Raw genomic sequence first — 19,941 nt, forward strand, 5'->3', positions numbered from 1 at the left:
ATATACCATATTTCATCAATTGTAACACATTTTTCATATTTTAATATTTCAGAAATTAGCATGTTACGTCAGTGTCATTGTTTAATTGCCAGAGTTGTTTTTTTTTTTCTATTTTTCTTTCTTGTTGTCCATAAAAGAAAGGTATATCTTAGCATCAATGACATCTTAGATTTGATGAAATATATTATCTACCAGATATTAGCAAGATCTCAGCACCACTTGCATTGAATCAGAAAGAAGAGGTAATAGTTGAAAACTGCATCAGCCTTTAAACTACAGCTTAGTAGATAAGTAGGAAGTTGGTCATAACTTCTTCACCAGCTGGGTAATTCCCATATAAGTATTTTTCTCCCTTTCTTGTTTTCTCCTCTCAGTAAAACAGAAAAGGGTAGATGTTAGGTTCCCAGCATTTATTATATTTTTCTGAACTGTATTGTTGTCCCCAGAGTATGAGCTCTTTGGGCACAGTGTTCGACGTCTGTGGTTCTCAATTTTTTGCATGTATTAGAATCTCTTGAGGAGCTTCTTGAAAATCCATTGTCCTCCCCTCCTACATGAACATTCTGATTTGCAAGGTCTAGGATAAGACCCAAAGAGCTGTATTTTTAATCCTAGGGTGATTATGATGGTCCATGTGTTTGGAATTAGCCCGTCACTGCGAAGGACTTGAATTTAGAGACTCCGGTGTCAGTAGTAGGCACAGAGCTGTATTTGATAGGGATGATTGTAATCTCAAGAGGCAAATACACTGACAAAAGGAAGAATTCTGATATTGCATTGTTTCGTATGCGGCTGATACTCAAAGGTAAAACATGTACTGGTCATGCCCCTAATACCTGTTTCTGTTGGGGATGTTTCTGTAGCTGTGCCACATAAAATTGGACGCATCATTGATGGGAGTCCCGCAGATCGCTGTGCGAAACTAAAAGTGGGAGACCGGATCTTAGCAGTGAACGGCCAGTCTATCATCAACATGCCTCACGCTGACATCGTGAAGCTCATCAAGGATGCAGGTCTTAGTGTCACCCTTCGCATCATTCCTCAGGAGGGTGAGTGCCTGCACTGGGGTCGTGGAGCCCACCTGGCTGCGGTCAGGGTGTCAGAACATCAGAAGTTGTTTTTTCCATTTTTGCAAAAATTAACACTCTGCTGCAACCCATATCCTGTTTACTCAATACCAGTTTCATTCAAAGATCAAGCTATACGGTGTTGTAGATAACTAGTGTGAATCCCAAGGCACTGGCTTATTCAGTCTTTCCCTTTGGTCCCAGCAGTACTGTTTTTATGGTTATATTAAGCCAGAACCCATTCAACAGAGATGATAAATTTACAAATCTGGCGGAAAAAAAATATTCATGTTAGCAGTTAAGCTCTGGAGGATTCTTCAAAGATCGATTTTGAAAAGCTTGAGGAAGTTGTGGTATAAAGAGAGCTCATTTAGGAAATGTTGCATCTGATAAGAATTTTAAATTTCCACTTAGCCTTTTGAATTTCTCTGTGCAAGGACTCCCCCCTGAGGCTTGAGAAGTAGTGAGCATTACAACTCACAACCAAGCCTTAAGGGACCACGGAATTCTCTGAGCACCGATTCACCATCACTTCACCATTTCCAGACACAGTGGGTTCATTACTAGCTGCTGGCTCATTAATGACATTTGGGAATTCAGCCTCTGGAGCTCGCTGGTGAGTGGACCACAGTGCCCACATGGAGAAGGATGGGCTCACTCACCTCTGTCCCCTCTGGTTTACTCGGTCTCCTCCTTTCCTCTGGGGATTATCTAACAAGCAGACATCAACAGCCGCCTGACTATAAACAGAAAACAGTGATTCTCAGTGGAGGTGATTTTGTCCCCCCAGGGGGCATTTGGCAATGTCTGGAGACATTTTTGGTTGTCATGATTGGGCCAGGGGTGCTACTGGTGTCTAGTGGGTAGAAGACAAGGATGCTGCTCTGTAAACATCCTACAGAGCCTAGGACCACCCACCGCAGCAGGAATTATCTGGCCCCAAGTGTCCGTAGTGCCAGGGTTGAGAAACCCTGATACAAGTGGAGGAGAAATTTTAAAATTTAGGGTGAGAGCAAAGAAAGGGGAGAGTGATTTATAAGGGAATGCTAATAGATCACTTCTTTTTTGTCACCCAGTCAAAAAAAAAAAAAAAGACCATTTTTAACTTGTTATCTGAAGAAAACATTATGTATAAAATATTCAACAGAAGTTAACTCTAAGCAAAATTGGTCACAAAAGACTTGCTTCTCCCTTCCCAGTATGAAATGTGTCTGTCCTGCTCTTATTCCAACATGGAGAGATAACTTCAGTTGAAAATTTGATGCTAAACAAGAAAGACCAAGAAGCAGTTTTAACAGAGAACAACTTACGAACCTTCCTCTGTCCAATGTTCTTTTCTCTTTCCAGAGAACCATGGAGTACAGAGGGTTATTAGGCAATAAGACTAACAAGGAACTGAAGAAAGGATTGTGAAAAGCACTTACTTTTCTTATGGTTAATTCCTTATCCAAACTTTGGAATACTGGTAGGACTTCTCGTTACAACCAAAAAAGTAGTGGCTAAAACACTTTTCTTGCAGCAAGTAATGCTGGAACAAATAGAATATATTTTAGAGCTTACTCCTTTGAATTATTTTTCATCGTTTTAATAAGTTTTTCATGGTAATCTTTTCTTCTGACAAAATGACGAGAGATTGTGTTCATAACCTTGTTCAGCAGCCTCGTGATTAATGGAAGAATACTAATTCCAGGAGCGGTCTTAGAACTTGCTAAGTCTACGCTGCTGTCTTAAAACCTAACAGAAACTGGAAGAACCAAAGCCCTGAGTCATGTGAGGAGGCAGAGGAACCAACTCTGGCCACCTGTTGCCCTTTATCAAATGCCATCCTGACTGCATTTGCCTCTTTGGTTTCCCACCGCAGAGCTCAACAGCCCGGCCTCGGCGCCCAGCTCCGAGAAGCACAGCCCGCTGGCCCAGCAGCACAGCCCGCTGGCCCAGCCCAGCCCCGCCACCCCCAACAGTCCTGTCGCCCAGCCAGCTCCTCAGCCACTTCAGCTGCAGGGACATGAAAACAGGTAAAGTCTCCTCTGGCTTTTCTGCTGCTGAGTAGTGAGGGACGTAGAGGGAGAGAGAGTTTGGGACAGGACAGGTCCCAGGCAGGAGAGAGATTTGCATAATGTAGAAATCAACGTGTGCACCTTTGTGTGATTTTGAGATTGTATGTATGTTGTAAACGTAGTTTCATTAGCAAATACAGGTGTCTGTCCTTCACAGTAAGAGAAGCTTTCCTGAGGAAATGATGCGTCATTGCAGATGAGTAGGTTTAACTAGCTGAAGAGCACATTAAGGAGGGTCCAGACAGAGTCACATATACAATATACAGTATCATATACAAAGGCCCTTTGGCAGGAGGTAGTAGGCAAGCACGAAGGAGGGAAATAAGGCCAGTGTGGTGGGGGCAGAGGGGCAGCAGCATGGTTTGAGATGAAGCCAGTGAGGCTGGCTGGTGAGGAACTGCCCTAAAGCGTCTCATAGGTTTGTTAAAGTTTTTTTTTTTTTTGCGCTACGCGGGCCTCTCACTGCTGTGGCCGCTCCCGTTGTGGAGCACAGGCTCCGGACGCGCAGGCTCAGCGGCCATGGCTCACGGGCCCAGCCGCTCCGTGGCATGTGGGATCCTCCCGGACCGGGGCACGAACCCGTGTCCCCTGCACCAGCAGGTGGACTCTCAACCACTACGCCACCAGGGAAGCCCTTGTTAAAGATTTTGATCTTTATCGTACGTGTTGTGAGAGGTCATTGGAGGGTTTTAAGCTGAGGACTGACATCCTTGGAGTAGCTTTTCAAGATCTCTCAGTTGGCCCCGTAGAGAGCACGCTGGAGGCTGATCAGAATGAATGAAGTTAGAAGTGGCCGCGTGTCCACCGAGCCATGCACACGATGGCTCGGAGAATAACGGCGGTGTGGAGGTGGGAAACGTTGAAGGATTTGTGAGCCTGAATGTAAGTTAGTATTTTTACTGCATTTTACCTTATATCCATCTGCCCACGGTCTAATGAGATTCTTCCATTTCACATCACGAACTAATGTGATCAGGCCCTGTGAACTTGCAAAATAAAAGGCTGCCATAGGAAAACAACACTGTCTTATTGAGACGTGTGTGTAATGGGGAGCCTGGGTTAGGTTGCAGCATTAAAGGAAGAGATGAAGACATGTTCCCATGTTGGTTTTGCCCTTTCAAAGGAGAAAAATAGAACAGCCCACGGGAACATCTCAGAAAACAAAACCCTCACTGGTCCTTTCCGTGATTCTAACGTTTTCTGCACATCTGCTACCCATCTCCTGCCTCCCCTGTTGGTGAAGATGAAGTGAGACCCAGTTTTTGAGTTCCAGAACTTTCTGGGTTTGCCACTCACAATGTTGCAACGCCAATACTTGCCCTGTGCCAGAAGTGTTCTTTCCGTGAAGCCCTGTTCTATTCTGATTTCTCCCATTTGCTTTCATAGAAAAATAAATATCTATTGTCCTCAGCTGTTTATGGTTTTAATGTAGTCCAGGGAAGAAAAAAGACTAAGCCCCATAAGGTACATGATACAGAGGCAAGAATTTGACAGTCCAGAAGAGGAGTATGTCCTGGGTGCCGCAGTCATAAGCCCCAGGTGCGTGGGCTTTCACCATGTGTGGTTTGGACACATTGCACTGGCTTTCCCCGGGATTCACTTGAGATTTAGGAGGAAGGACCTGAGTGTTCCAGCAGTCTCCGAGCCAGCTTCAGACGCTTCGTCCTGGCTCTGCCACTGTCAATTAAACCTCCCAGCCACAATTGCGTCTTCCCTTTCCAGAGTTAAACTTTCCTGAAATTGGACTCTTGCTTCTGGCCTGCAGGTGGGTAATCTCATCCCTAGTGGGTTATAGTTCAGTGGGGAGAATGACAAATGGGCAAGGCCACTATCCTGTCCCCATCGGCTACTAGTTACAATCGGGGACTCGGCCGCTGTCAAAGAAGCAACAGCCTTTGGATGGTTTTGTTTTTGTTTTTGTCTTTGTTTTTGTTTTGCCTGACTGTGGGATAAAATATTTACTGACTCTGGTATTAACAGATTGACCTGGTCCAAATTTTCATAAATTACCAACAAATTTACCCGGAGTTCTTAGCTGTTTTTGCTTCAGTAATATTAAATGCCTGGGAAGTGCCCGCTCCTGTTCTAGGGTCCTTTCCTGCCACTGAGGTTTCCTGGCTTAGCTGTTTGATTGTTAGTAGGTGGCTCTTTTCCAAATGAATGAAGAGATTCCATAATCTCACAGATACTAGAACCATTTTTCTAGCTGCATTTAAAAATGGTCATGGTATCAGAGAGAAACTCTTTGCCTTTTTCTAGATCAGGCTACAGATGTCTCCAAGACAGCCTGTATGCCAAGCACACAGTATGAATTTCCTATTAATTCATTTGTACAAGAAGTGCCCACCTACATGTCAAATTGAGCCAGTTTCCATGTTAAAGTGGGATAAAATAAAGTGACAATCTGCTCGCAAATTTTTATCTTATGAGTTAGGAGAAGTGAATATTTTATCCTGTCTTATTTACTCTTGAATTGGCTTCCTCCTGACACTCTGCACACCTCTACTCGTTTCTCTGTCTCGTAACATCCTTTTGGTGCATGCTCAGGAAACAAAATAATTTTAACATGAACATAAGCAATAACAGAAGAAATAGCAGTTTAACATAAGAACATAAGCAATGAACATAAGAAATAGCAGAGATCACCTTCCCAGCAAAGGCAATCATTATTTACTTCTTTTAAATAGCAAGATTAGTGGAAAGCATTGGAAATTGACTTCTTTCATAGGCTTTGTGCACTAGATGCTGCAGGCTGGAAGCAATTCTTGAAAGGCCCACATGAGGCAAAAGCCCACCGTAAGATCCCCTACCACACGGGCAGCATTTTTGATTCTGGAACTTATTCATACCGTAAAATTCTGCTAGAATTTACCATTAGCAATCTGGTTTTATCATCTCTAAAGTCTCTTTAATAGTGGAATTAATAGCTATGAAGAGTTATACTGATATACAATCTACGAACCTTTCATAATAAAGGAACTTTTAAGAGGCTGTTTGTTTTTAATGATCCTGAGTTCTCCTTAAAATAAAGTGTTTCACAAATTCAGAGTAACAACTTTTGTCCTAACTAGTATATCATTCACTTAAAAGTTAACAACACTCATAAAAATTAAGTATATTTTCCTTATTAAAGAATTCTTCTTCAACATGAAATCCTGTACGTGACACTGTTGAATGAAATGGGAATGCCCAGAGGCAGGCTTGGATGGCTGCTGTTACAAGTTCTAACTGTCCCTGTTTCTAAGGCTCTGGGGAGACTCTTAACATCTCACCCTCTTCTGCTATACCTCATGACACATCTGGTTGGAAACGAAGCTCATAATGGATATTCCATACCAATACCACAGAGATAATGAAAATAAAGTGACTGTGCTATAACTTAAAACAATGTGACATCTAAACCACCAAGCACATGATTTCTAAAAAGGAACCGATACACACCAACAAATGTCACCCAGTCCAATTCCTTTTGTTTAATTCATGTGTTTGCCTAGTTAAGCATCTTATTCAAAGCGTATTTTAAATAATTCTATTCTCAGAATGCACACTCTCAGTAGGTGAGTGGGCAGCTTCCTGAGGTATAAAGCAAAGCCTAAATTATGCATCTCACAAAAGGAATGTGTCACTTCTGCAAGTTAAGTAACAAGTGGGAACTACTCAAAGCGTTATTAAAATAACTGCATTTCTAACCCCCTTTCAAAACCCTGAATAAACACATCTATTGCCATACACTATCAGTGTGTGAATGTGTTTTTCTAATCGACCTGTATCCCTAAGTAGCTCATTATATGGAGTGTTTTCATGGCAACAGGCAATGAACTACAGAGTTAAGTGGCCTCTATATTATGGTGATCATTTTTTCAGTTTATCTTATTAATGATCCCATAATTGTAGGTATTGGCTACTTTAGCCCTTTTTTGGCCCTGGAAGCCCCTCAATTTAGAGCAATTTGGATTCACAAAACAGAACTAAACAATTCGTTTTGGTCTCTGTATTTATTAATAACTAGAAACAAGAAATAATATCTAGAAACAAGAATAAGACAAGTGTTAGACATAAACACTTTTGCCTTTCCTTCTGTCTAATGACCATGATAGTGTCTGGTACTAAGCCCAAGAGTTATGGTCTAGTATTTAAACCTCTGTGTGATATGTTTCTACTTTTAGCAATGACCCAGTGACTTTCTGCTTGATTTGTAGTTGGTGATTATACCTTACTTTCACTCCTTTAACCTCTGTATGATATTCAAAAAGCCCCAAGCTAACAGGTTAAAAGAGCCTTTAGTTAGATATTCATAGAGTGTTTAGAGATCACTTCAATCATGTTTTCATGAAGTAATGGATGCTGTGTGTGTGTCAGAGAGAGAGAGAGAGAAAAAAAAAATTGAAACCGTTGGTTTACTGATATTAAGACAGACTGTTGTTCGGGGATGTACAGTGAAGTGTGTGAGTCCCTAGATTTGCTGCAGTTCCACAGTTTTTAAATAGCAAAGTCAAAGAAGGTTATCCCTAAGTCCTTTTCCACAAAGTTCTAAGTGACCATCACTTTCACCTTGATTTCTTAAGGAGCCAAATGAAAAGTATACCGTATGGCATTTGTCAAAGATTTTAAAATAATACTTATCATTTATTGAATCTTCTCATTAATCCTGAACATGAAAAGGACCACCAAGAGGTGTGGCCTCTACATGCCCGGAGGTCCTAAAGTCATTCGAATCTCCTTAGAATGCTGAGATGCCAAAGCAAGTACCATTTCCATTCATTTAGTTACAGGTCAGAAGTAAAAGCAAGGCAAGATGTGAAACCAGATATCCGACAGCCTCCGTTCACGGACTACAGGCAGCCCCCACTGGACTACCGGCAGCCCCCAGGAGGGGACTATCTGCAAGCCCCGCCCTTGGACTACAGGCAGCCCTCCCCTGACACCAGGCAGTTCCCTCTGTCAGACTACAGGCAGCCCCAGGTACCTCAAAGATCCTGTTGCATTTGTTTCGTTTTTCCAATCAGCAGACCTGTCATTCACACACACACACACAACTCTGGTTCATTTATTTATGGTACTCAACAGCAGTGAATGAGAAAATTCAAAGGAGAGATAATATCACTCAGGCCTATATGCAATAGTTACATGTTTGCCAAGTCAAGAGATGAGTACTGAAGGATGTGTACGAAAGTCAACAAGCTACCCAGCGATTCTTTTAATGACTGAGGAAACTGTGTTCAGATCTGCTCAGGCCTTTGGAATCTTGCATTTTGCTAGATGGTGAAATCACATTACTCCTCACGATATTGTGTCAGTTGGAACACGTTAACTATGAGAGAGAAGGAGAACAGAGGGACAGACTGTGGAAGCTTCTCTGGTATTAAACAATTGTTTATTCTATTTTCTCCCCAACCCCAAAGGATTTTGATTATTTCACTGTGGACATGGAGAAAGGAGCCAAAGGATTTGGATTCAGTATTCGTGGAGGGAGGGAGTACAAAATGGATTTGTACGTGTTGAGATTGGCAGAAGATGGGCCAGCAATAAGAAACGGAAGGATGAGGGTAAGAGTGTTCTCTTTTTATAGAATTGCTTAATTCTGAAAGAAACGCTCCTTGTGGTGTCGGAGGAGCAGTGAGACCTGCTGTTAAGCAAACTGACTTGATGCAGACGTTGCCTTCTTTCCATTTCATGATCCAGTTTTCTAAAGGTTTGCCCAAACATTGTTTAAGAATTATCTCTCATTCTCCTTCTTATGGCTTCTAATTGAAAACTCTCAAGATGGTGATTTACACATATATATATATATATATACACACACACACACATATATATATACACATATATATGTATATTTCTCTAAAGAACAAACGAAAGAAAACAAAGTAATCTGAGAAATAGCTTGAAATGGAAACATGGCTCCATAATTTTTTGCGTGGTTTGAGGATTCAGTTTTTATCTGAGATTGAATCTTTTGAAATTTATTTTGAGTTTCATGCTTTTTTCTTCACACGGTTTTGTGTTTCTTTGGGACTTCTTTTGAGTTGACTGGCTTTGGCTTTGACGTTGGGCAGAAAGAAGCAGGAGAAAGGGGAATGAGGCTTCTTGGATACATGTTGTCCTTAAAAATGGTAGCAGTCAAAAATGTTCCAATTAGAGTTTAAGCTGAGGGCGGATTTTTAATGTAATAGTTACTTTGAGGCGTCTGGTTGACGCATAACTGATTCTTCCTCTAAAGGTGCGAAACAAAACTTGAGAACAATACAGAACATTAGTCAGTCTCTCTATAAAATGTCATCTAGGAAGCACATAGAAAAGGTTAGTTATTATAAATAAAATCTAGAATTATTCTTGTCCTCCCTCCTTGTTCTTTAAGTTAATACAGAAAAGCTGTGTTTCTTGGGTTCTAGAGCTTCAGATTCTCGTGCTGAGTTTCACCAACCGATTGCTCCTGTCAGTGGAATGAAACCGTTATTCCTACCACCCAGTCTGCCATTTCTATAGTCTCATTTCCGAGTCAGTGAATCATCCATGGTGCAGAAGTAGAAAGTGTAAATGTGTCTATTTTTCTCCATGCCTTTACAATCCCTTGACAACTGGGAAGTATCCAAGTTGGAATTTGAACCCAGGCAAGGCTGACTCAGGAGAATGACAGTCCCCACCTTGATCCAACACCAGCCTCCTCTTACCCCTTCTCCATGTGGTTTTAGAATAGGTCTCTGCATGGTTTCTTAGCTCCCGGTTCCCACTTTCTTAACATGCTGCAAAGCCAACTCACAAGTGGTTCAGTAGAACAAAATTAATCTTTACGGTGCATTGGAAAACAACACAGCACAGAAGCCATGAATGAGATGACCAGAGCCCTGAGAGAGGGGACCTCCCCTTACCCCACAAGTGGATTTTAGAGGTGTGGGTTCCAAACGGTGGCCACATTTTATAACAAACGATGGCCACATTTTATAACAAATGGTCTAAATGGCTAATCAAAATTAAGCCAGAGCAGTAGTTCTCAGTGTGGTCCCTGACATCAGCATCCCCTGGGAATGTGTTAGAAATGCAGATTCTCCGGCCCCGTCGCAGACCTACCGAATCAGAAACTCTAGGAGTGAGGCCGCCAGGCTGTGTTTGTGTGATCCACCTCCAGGTGAATCTGGTACAAGCTGAAGTTGGGGAACCACTGAGCTAAAGGGAAGCTGTCATGACATAGGTACGGCACAGTTAGGATCTGTGTGGCTCAGGCTTCGTTCATTCCCCCTAGATCCTGTCCAGGGAGTTTTCCATCCTGTTCCAGTGGTTTACCTCAGGTCCTTAAATCCATGGAAACACAGATTTAGGATTCTGTAGGCAGGTGCTCCACTTTAGGAAAGCTGCTTTTTCTTCTGGCAGGTGATAAAAATGAGTCCTCTACCTGGGTTTCAGCAAATGGTATTTTCACTTCTTGTCAAAGATTATAGAAATAAGCAATATTTCACCATTTTCCATGTCATTTTTATAAAGCAATGCATTCTTTCTGTGTACAGGCTGTCCAAAAGGAGTTATTACGGCCAGTTTTCGATATTATGGGTGTTTATTTTGGACTTCTATATATATTTCTAGCTTTTAATTCTCAAAGAAAACAGGTCACTTGAAAGTCACAGAAATTCTATCGATCAGATTGTACTGTTTGATTTTATTTCTGATCTTTAAAATAAGGCTAGGAACTTGGCAGGGATGAATGGATGACTTTTTTCTGCTTTTAAGAGTTATACTTAATATTCAGATGTTCTGGGGTTTTTTTTTAAGTTTATTTATTTTATTTATTCTTTTTTGGTTGTGTTGGGTCTTCGTGTCTGTGCGCGGGCTTCCTCTAGTTGCAGCGAGCGGGGGCTACCCTTTGTTGAGATGCGAGGGCGTCTCATTGTGGTGGCTTCTCTTGTTGCGTAGCACGGACTCTAGAGCTCAGGCTCAGTAGCTGTGGCGCACGGGCTTAGTTGCTCTGCGGCATGTGGGATCTTCCCGGACCAGGGCTCGAACCCTTGTCCCCTGCATTGGCAGGCGGATTCTTAACTACTGCGCCACCAGGGAAGCCCTGTTTTGGGTTTTTGTTACTCATGGATTCTTAACGGCATCAACGGAGAACTCGTCTAGGGTAACAAACTCCATGTCAGGGAAGGAAACTACTTCATCATGTAAGTTCAAAGGTACTACTAGATAATACAGACGTATTAACTACTGTTTGAATTTGATAAATATTTTGTATCTGTAGAGTTAAAGATCAACAATTGTTCTTGATCATAGCACATAACTAATTCAGATCTTGTTTTCATGTTTATTATCAAATTTAATCATTTAAAGCTAATCTTTTCTACCTTCATTAGTACTTACTAATTAGCAATAACCTTTAATTCACAGATGTGTTTAAATTATTTCAGCAAGGACCAGGATAGATTACTATTTGCATGACTCAATGGTTTGATTATTTTAATGCATAAACTCGATAACATATAGGTTACCAATTTGGGAATTTAACAGTGAAAGTAATTCGGAATTTATTATAAAATTCCCCCTTGATACCGTTGTTGCCCAGATACATATAGATCTTAAATATCTGTGCAGATGATGCTTACAAGGCAGCTGTTCATTCCATGGGTATTACGGCTTGGTTCATAAAGTTCCAAGACGTCTGAGAAACGTAGGTGAACTAGACATTCACAGGCTAAATTAAAAATAAGCTCAAGAAGAAGAGAAGCTAGCACCACCAGGTCCTTCCCAGCCTTTAAAACACTCAGGCATATTTCTCCGTGTTAATTGCGATTCCTTCACCTTCAGTGTTAATGCATTATTGCCTCTGTGCCCAAACTAAACACACACTTTGTGATCAGGTAAGTTTGGAACACACTGTATAGTTTTGTTTTGTTTTGTTTTCCCTTTTTTCATGATCAGAAACAGAAGGGAAAAGCCAGGAAGTGCCTGGCAATAGCAGGGTGTCTTGGATTAAACTCAGTACAGTAAAATTGCCCAACTCAGAATTACTACACAAGAGCTGGGTGATTCTGAGAAATCATTTCATGTAACTGTTAATGAATTACTGTGCCCATGGATTAGGGCTATAAGTAGCACTAGTTTTGAACATTGAGTTAGTGCACCAGACGTTAGTCTCTGAATCTGAAACTCTTCCTGGGTCTTTTACGTTAGTCTTGGTTGTAGGACAGTGATGGTATGCGCCTGTTTAGTAGTACAAGACTTTGCTAAGATTACAGAGAAAACCAGGTAAATCCGATGTCAGAGGAGGTGGCTAACAGAGGTGTAAAAACATCCCTCTCACACTGGGAATGTTAAGAAATGATGGCACAGATACGTATTTTTAAAGCATGTCTTTAGGCATCCAACTGATATCCTAGGCATCCAAGAGAAATACCAAAGTTCTTCGCACCTCAGGTGTTCTTTTACGGATCTGGTGAGGGACAGGTGGGCATATCCCAAAAGTGAGTCCCAGGTGAATGATTTCACTCTAGTATTTCTGGGCACCTGCAGCAGAGAGAATAATCTTAGCAGAGATCTTTGGCAAGTTAGACTGTCTGACTTTCTAATTGATTAAGAAGTACTCCCACAGAACATGAATTACTTCTTTCCTCCTCCTCGGAAAGTATTGTATGTTTACTCAATTTTTTTGTTAAATAAATACTTTCTTTCCACTTGATGAAACAAGCATCCTGGTAAGGTATCCTGATGAGGTCAATGGGTTCCCTCAAAATACGAGAACGTACCGACAGCAAACCACAATCAGGAAGCAGTGGGGAAAATAATGGCTCCTTCTGAGGGTCGGATATACAAGCCAAGTCTAGATACAGGGGAGAGGATAAGAAAATCTTTTTCAGAAGATCAATTCAATGCTTATTTAAAAGAGAGTTTCTAGAACTTCCTTGATCAGAAACATATAAACGTAACAATAAATGAATTTAAAGATTTACTAAAAGTATGACTATTTTGATCCCTTCTAAACCCTCAGCCCTGCTCTCAACCTCCAAAATAAGCAAACATGATGCGTTTGTTTGATTAAATTTAGAAACATCAGTTCACTTTGTTGAACCTCAGTGGTAGAATTGATTTTTCTTATTAAGACAAAGAAGTGAGGTATTAATTTGTGAGTGACTTATGATATTGAGAGAGGGACTTAGATATTATGACATGTCATGATATAGAACTTGAATAGAATAGTGCAGTTAGAATAAACACCAAGAAAAACAATGTGAAACATAATTACATGAAATATTCACTTCATAAAAAAAAGGTAGAGAGTAGCAAGTTTTGACTTAAATTAGTAGCTAGTGTTTCAACATCGATTAATACTATGTAATAAACGTTAAAGAGACAAAACAAAACACAATCTGTAAATGTAGAAAATAAGGGGAATGGGAAATAGAAAGATAATCGTCTTGTCTGATAGCTTTTCCTCAGTCATTCAAAAAGGCTAATATCAGAAGAGAAACACAAATGACATTCAGATTTCAAGGAAAAGTGTAAGAAAGTATTAGAAAATAGTAATGGATCTGTTTTAAAAAGAAGACTTTTTAAGTTTGTAAAATAGTCTAATACAGTTGAGAGGGATAAAATTTTCATAACTGATGAATAAATCTCTGGCACAACACTCTTAGGGACAGAATCTAATTAAAAACTGACAGTAAACAGAAAACACAGGCAAAGAATAATGAACATATGAAGTAATTCACTGGTGAAGCTTCCTAAGAAATCAGGAGACTTCTGGAGGGAAGGGATAGTAGTTCTAAAAGTGCTTAAATAAAAATTGAGAGTTGAGTTAAAAGACATCTGAAAGGAGATCAGGTTTGCCCTTGGAAAGGTATTTTCCTGTTTCCATAAGAGTATAATATTTTCCCATTTCCATAAAATATTTTTTTATTTTAAAGAAAGAACATAACTTTTTAACTTCATCCCCTTAACAACTGTAACAGCTGTCTGTGCCTACTTAGCATCGCATAAACTTTGGTATGAAATGGTTTATCTTCTTCCTGAAACTTACATGACACAAAAGTCAGCCTGCAGTGGGCCTTGGAATCACCAACAACATTTTGTAAGACTGAATAATGTGTGAAAAAGATACTTACTGCTTATCCATCTTTTTCTTTTTTCCATTTTTTTTTTTTAAATGAAAAGGAAACTTCCCTGATGGCAGCTTCCTTTATATTTGTCACTTCTCCTTCTGTGGTCCAGACGTGACTAACCTGTGACTACAGAGTAAAAGTATTCTGTTTTATATTGTTTTTATTAAACATAAAACCATTTAGAAGAATATTTCTAACATATGTAATGGTATGTATGCTAACAGTGATTCAAGAACCCGTGAACCCTTAGCCCAGTTAAAAAAAAAAATCTCCAGTCTCCTATGATTCCATTCTCCTCCCACTCTCCAGCCTCCAAAAGTAACCAGCACCCTAAATATTGTCATTCCTTCTGGTCTTGCCACATATGTATGTACCTCTTAACTGTATCACTTAGTTTTGTACACTTAGTGAACTTTATATGAATGAATCATACTGTACATGTTCTTCTCTGTGGTTCGCTTTTTATCCTTTATGTTCATAACACTCATCCAGGTTGATGCATGAAGCTGTAAATTATTTCATGGTATGAATATGCTACAGTCTATGTTACTTGTCTGTGGAGAGTTGAAGTTTTCTCTATTAGTGGACATTGGGTTGTTTCCAGTTTTTTTGCAACTAATACTATCCTTGTACATATTTCCTGCTGCACATATGCAAGAAATTCTGTAGACTATACTATATATCTAGGAGAGCATATATTTAACTTAACTAAGTAACTCAGACATAGTTTCCTGGGTGGTTGTACAAATTTATACTCATACCAGCAATGTGAAAGTTTCCATTACGACACATCCTCACAAGATTTGTATTTCAGACTTTTAAATTCTTATTCTGGTAGGTAGAAAATGACATATAGTTTAGGTTTAAATTTGCATTTCTTGATTACAAATAATATTCATCATCTATCCTTAGGTTTACTGGACTTTCGTATTCCCTCTTAAATAAAGATGCCTCTTCATATCTTTTCCCCATCTTCTGTTAAATCATTCCTTCTTTTCATATTGATTTTAGAAGTGTTTGTATGTTCCTGGTGATGGTTTTTCATGTTGCAAATACTTTACCCCAGCTTATGGCTTGTAGTTTCAACTTCTGTATGATGCCCTTTGATAAACAGAAGGTCTTAATTTTAGTGTAATTGACTTAATCAACCTTTTCCTTTATAGATTCTGCTTTCTGTGTCATCTTTGAAAAATCATGTCCCAACTCATATTCTTAAAGATTCCCTACATCTTCTTCTAAAAGTTTTGTAGTTTTGCTTTTTCATATCTGTCTTTAATTACCTAGAATTGATTCCTCTGTGTAGTAAAAGGAAGAAATACAATTTCAGTTTTTCCAGATGGATAACCACCTGTCACAGCATCATTTATTGGATATCCTCTTATTTCCCCCACAATCTGCATTGACAGCTCCATAATAAATAAAATTTCTATAAATGCAATGGTCTGTTTATAGATTCTTTTTACTGTTCTACTGGTCTGTTTGTCTATACCTACATCAATACTGTACTCATCTGCCTTTTAATAAGTCTTGAGTTTTGATGGAGAAACTGCCTGTTTCCTCATCCCCAGACATACATCTTAATTCTTCAGGAGTGTTTGAATGTTCTTGGGCCTTTGCCCCTCCGTATAAAATTTTAGAAATTTCTTGTCCTATTGGGAATTTTATTGGAATTGCTTAGAATCCATAAATAAATGTGGAAAAACTTACATCTTTATAATATTGAGTCTTTCTATCTGTGAACATGATATAATCCATTTATTTAGATTTTCCATAAACTGCTTAAATAAAGTTTCATAGTTTTTTCCATAACATACCTGAAAATATTCTGCTAGATTGATTCTAGGCATTTGCATATTTTACTTTTACTTTTGTGTTTTAATGTAATATTGAGATTAACTGTGTTACCAGTGAAAAGAAAGACAATTGATTTCTGTATATTGATCAATGATATCATGCAAAATTACTAAACTCTTATTAATTCAAATAAGTTATCTGTAACTTCCTCTGGATTTTCTACATAGATAATCACATTTTCTGCAAATAATGAGAATTCTGTGTCTTCCTTTTAAGTCTTTTTATTTCATTTTCTTATTTTACTGCATTTACTTGGTTTTCAGTATGATGCTGAATAGAAGTAGTCAAACAAGCCGTCTTATTTTATTTCTAATCTTAAAGGGAATGCTTTCACCATTAAACATAATGTTGAATGAGTTTATATAAATAACCTTTATCAGATTATTACTAGTTTGCTAGAGAGTTAATTATGAATACATGTTGAATTTTATGTACTATTTCTGCATCCATAGAAAGTATATGATCTCTTTCCTTTAATATGCTAATTAACATGATTAAGAATATTATTAGTATATTAATGGATTATTATGTTAAATCATTCTTGATTTCCTCAGTTAAGCTATACTTATTCATGATGATCTTTTTTATGCATTGCTCAATACAGTTTTCTGTTATTTCCTTTAAGATATTTGCAGCTATGTTCGTGAGTAAGATTAGCCTGTAATTTTCTTTTCTTGTAGTGTTGGTGAATGATTTCAACATTAGTGTTATACTAGCCTTGTAAAGCGAGAAATAATAATGCCTTTTGTTATTGTCATTGCTGTTGTTATCTGGACAAGTTTAAGTTAAGAATTGTCCAATATTAAGTTAATATTGTCCTTCAATGTTTGGTAGAACGCACCTGTAAATCCATCCAGGTCTGGTGTACTTTTTGTGTGTGAAAATTTTAAACCACATTACATTTCTATAATAATTAGGGTATTCTTCAGATTTTCTATTTCTTCTTGAGTCATTTCTGATAAATTTCTTTTTTTCTGATAATTTATTTCATCTTAGTTTTCAAAGTTTTTATAAAACTATCTTATTATATTTTTAATATTTAAAGCATTTGTATTTATGTTCCCTTCTCATTTATTTGACTATTGTTTATTTTTGTATTCTTTCTGTTTTTCTTTATTAATCATGCCAGAGATTTGTCCATTTTTTATTCTTTTAAAGAACCAGCTTACATATTTTTTTCTCTTGCTTATTCATTTGTTTTTTGTTTGTTTGTTTGTTTGCACGGGACACGGGCCTCTCACTATTGTGGCCTCTCCTGTTGCGGAGCAGAGGCTCCGGACGCGCAGGCTCAGCGGCCATGGCTCACGAGCCCAGCCGCTCCGCAGCATGTGGGATCTTCCCGGACCGGGACACGAACCCGTGTCCCCTGCATCGGCAGGCGGACTCTCAACCACTGTGCCACCAGGGAAGCCCATGCATTTGTTTTTATATTTAATATTTCTCTGCCTCCATTTTCTTTGGGTTTACTCTGTTCTCATTTTTCTTGCTCTTTAAGTTGGATGCTTAGCTCAGTACTTCTGAAGTTTTCTTTATTTCTATTAATAATGTATGAATTTAAGGCTGTAGTTTCGATATGTAGTATGTTCATTATTTTAAGTTCTAAGTATATTCTAATTTCCACTATGATTCATTCCACTATTTCTTCTTTGATGCATGGATTATTTAGAAGGTGTTTTTGGTTTTTATTCCTAAAAGTATGGGGATTTTCTGGTTAGTTATCTATCTTTGATTTCTAGTGTAATTCCATTGCCATCAGAGGATATATTCTATATGATTTCAATCTTTCACATTTATTGTGGCTTACTCTTTGGCCTTACATGTATTCAGTTTTTCGTATATGATCCATGTGTGCTTGAAAAGAATGTGCATTCAGTAATTACTGAGTGCAGTATTCTATAGATGTATTCATTGGATAAAGCTTGACTATTGTATTATTCAAATATTCTATATTCTTACTAATTTCTATGTATTTGATCTGTTAAATATTGATCTAGGTGCTTTAAAAGGTTTTCTTTTTTTGGTTAAAGATCTTGTAAATTTTTCTTTGATCTGTCAAGCTTTGCTTTGTATGTTTTAAAGCCATGTTATTTGGTATATTTTCCAGATGAATTGAATCTTTTATCATTATGCAGCAACCTACCACATCTCTGTCAATACTTTTTACTGTCAAGCCTGGTTTGTCTGATATTAGTAAGGATACCTTTCAACCTTTCTGTGTCCGTATATTTTGTGTGTTTCTCTGGTCTATGTGGCTATTTTTCTGTTTTTTTAACGGCATATGTTAGCTAGATCATTTTAGTCAATTTATATTAATTTTGATTACTAATATTTTTATTTATTTCTATCATTTTATTCTGTCCCTTTTCTGTCTCGCTCTTTTTATTCTTTTTACCTTACTTTGAATAGTCTGGGTTTCCAGTTCATGCAGGAATCTCCCATAAGACTCCTTGTGTGTAGCCCCAAGCTGTATTTTCTATCCTTGATGCCCATCCATCCCAATGGAAACTCAGGCTTCCCAGGAAAAGGTAAAGCTCCCTTTGGCATTTGTTTGCCTTCCAGGAGTCCCACATTCACTTTGTTTTTGGCATCAGAGGCTTCTTTAGTTTCTTGCCTGTTCAGCAATGGTAAGGTTATTCAGGGTATCTAACCCACCGTATTGCTAGAAACAGAAGTTTATGTCACATTTACCTTTAATGACCAATTTATGGTTTTGCTAAAACTATATCCAGTCTTAGAGCTGGCGGTTACTCTCCCTCTCCCAGTGTCTTCACGTAGGAGCCCCAGAGGGCAACCTACATGTGCCGGCTGCCGTCACTCTGTAGCCTGTCTTCTTCTCCAACTCCAGTTCCACTGGTGAGGGTCCCCTGCCCACCAAGCCACTGATGAGTTCTTGCTACATCCCCGCCTGAGGCCTCCACAGCTTGGGCCTTGGGTGTGATGCACACAGTCCTGGGTCCTGGGCAGAGAGAATCATGGTCTCCTCACCCTCTGCCGCACTTTGCCTCATCAGCACTGTAGCAGCTCTGCTTGGCCCACAATCTCTCAAAGGTGAGGGGTGGTCACAAAACTCACTGCCTGCAGCAACCAGGCAGGGAACATATACAAGTGAAGAATGGAGGGCCCGGACTTCCCTGATGGCGCAGAGGTTAAGAAGCCGCCTGCAGTGCAGGGGACGCGGGTTCAAGCCCTGGTCCGGGTAGATCCCACATGCTGCGGAGCAACTAAGCCCTTGCGCCACAACTACTGAACCTGCGCTCTAGAGCCCGTGAGCCACAACTACTGAAGCCCGTGAGCCTAGGGCCCGCGCACCACAACAAAGAGCAGCCCCCGCTCACCGCAACGAGAGAAAGCTTGTGCACAGCAACGAAGACCCAACACAGCCAAAAATAAATTTTTTAAAAAAAAGGAAAGAACGGAGGGCCCTTGACCCTCCTGAAGAGCAGTCTCTACTACCCAGGCCAACTGTGGATCCATGGTACCTCTGTCTTCCTTCTTCTAAGTCTTTGAATTTTCAAGAGAAAGCAAAAGTCTGTATTTTAAAGAATTAACCAGATTTGAAAAAAAAAGTTGTTTCACTTAAAAAAGCTGCACAGGCCAAACAAACCAGTCTGTAGACAATGTGAGGTTCACAGCTACACCATTTCTGTCATCTGTTGTAAACAGATCCTAGAACAAAGGGAAGGCGGAATGGCTGAGGGCAGAGAGGGGGAAGCAGCTCCTATACCAGCAGGGTCTGGGGACCCAGCACAGGCAATCAGAAGTGCTCTAGTGTGCACTGGTGTACTTTTAGGAGAGACTAATGCAGAAATGCTTGAAATGCCTCAGAAATGTGCATGGTGAGGAAAATCTGTGTAAAAGTTTGATCTTGTGCCTCCTCTTCGT

At 39.4% G+C, this 19,941-nt stretch overlaps 1 protein-coding gene across 3 annotated transcripts in view; it reads left to right on the plus strand.

The window, feature by feature from the left end:
* Positions 1-19,941, plus strand: part of MAGI2 (membrane associated guanylate kinase, WW and PDZ domain containing 2) — a 1,326,400-nt gene that overhangs the window by 1,217,575 nt on the left and 88,884 nt on the right. For all 3 annotated transcript variants that reach the window (XM_082661503.1, XM_082661504.1, XM_082661505.1), the window contains 4 exons: positions 864-1,049; positions 2,929-3,082; positions 7,891-8,086; positions 8,527-8,670. In XM_082661503.1, coding sequence (XP_082517629.1) covers positions 864-1,049; positions 2,929-3,082; positions 7,891-8,086; positions 8,527-8,670 — 680 coding nt within the window. The remainder of the gene's footprint in view (positions 1-863; positions 1,050-2,928; positions 3,083-7,890; positions 8,087-8,526; positions 8,671-19,941) is intronic.

Source organism: Grampus griseus, assembly GCF_964374135.1.
Source record: "Grampus griseus genome assembly, chromosome: 9".
In the NCBI taxonomy this organism is placed as follows: Eukaryota; Metazoa; Chordata; class Mammalia; order Artiodactyla; family Delphinidae; genus Grampus; species Grampus griseus.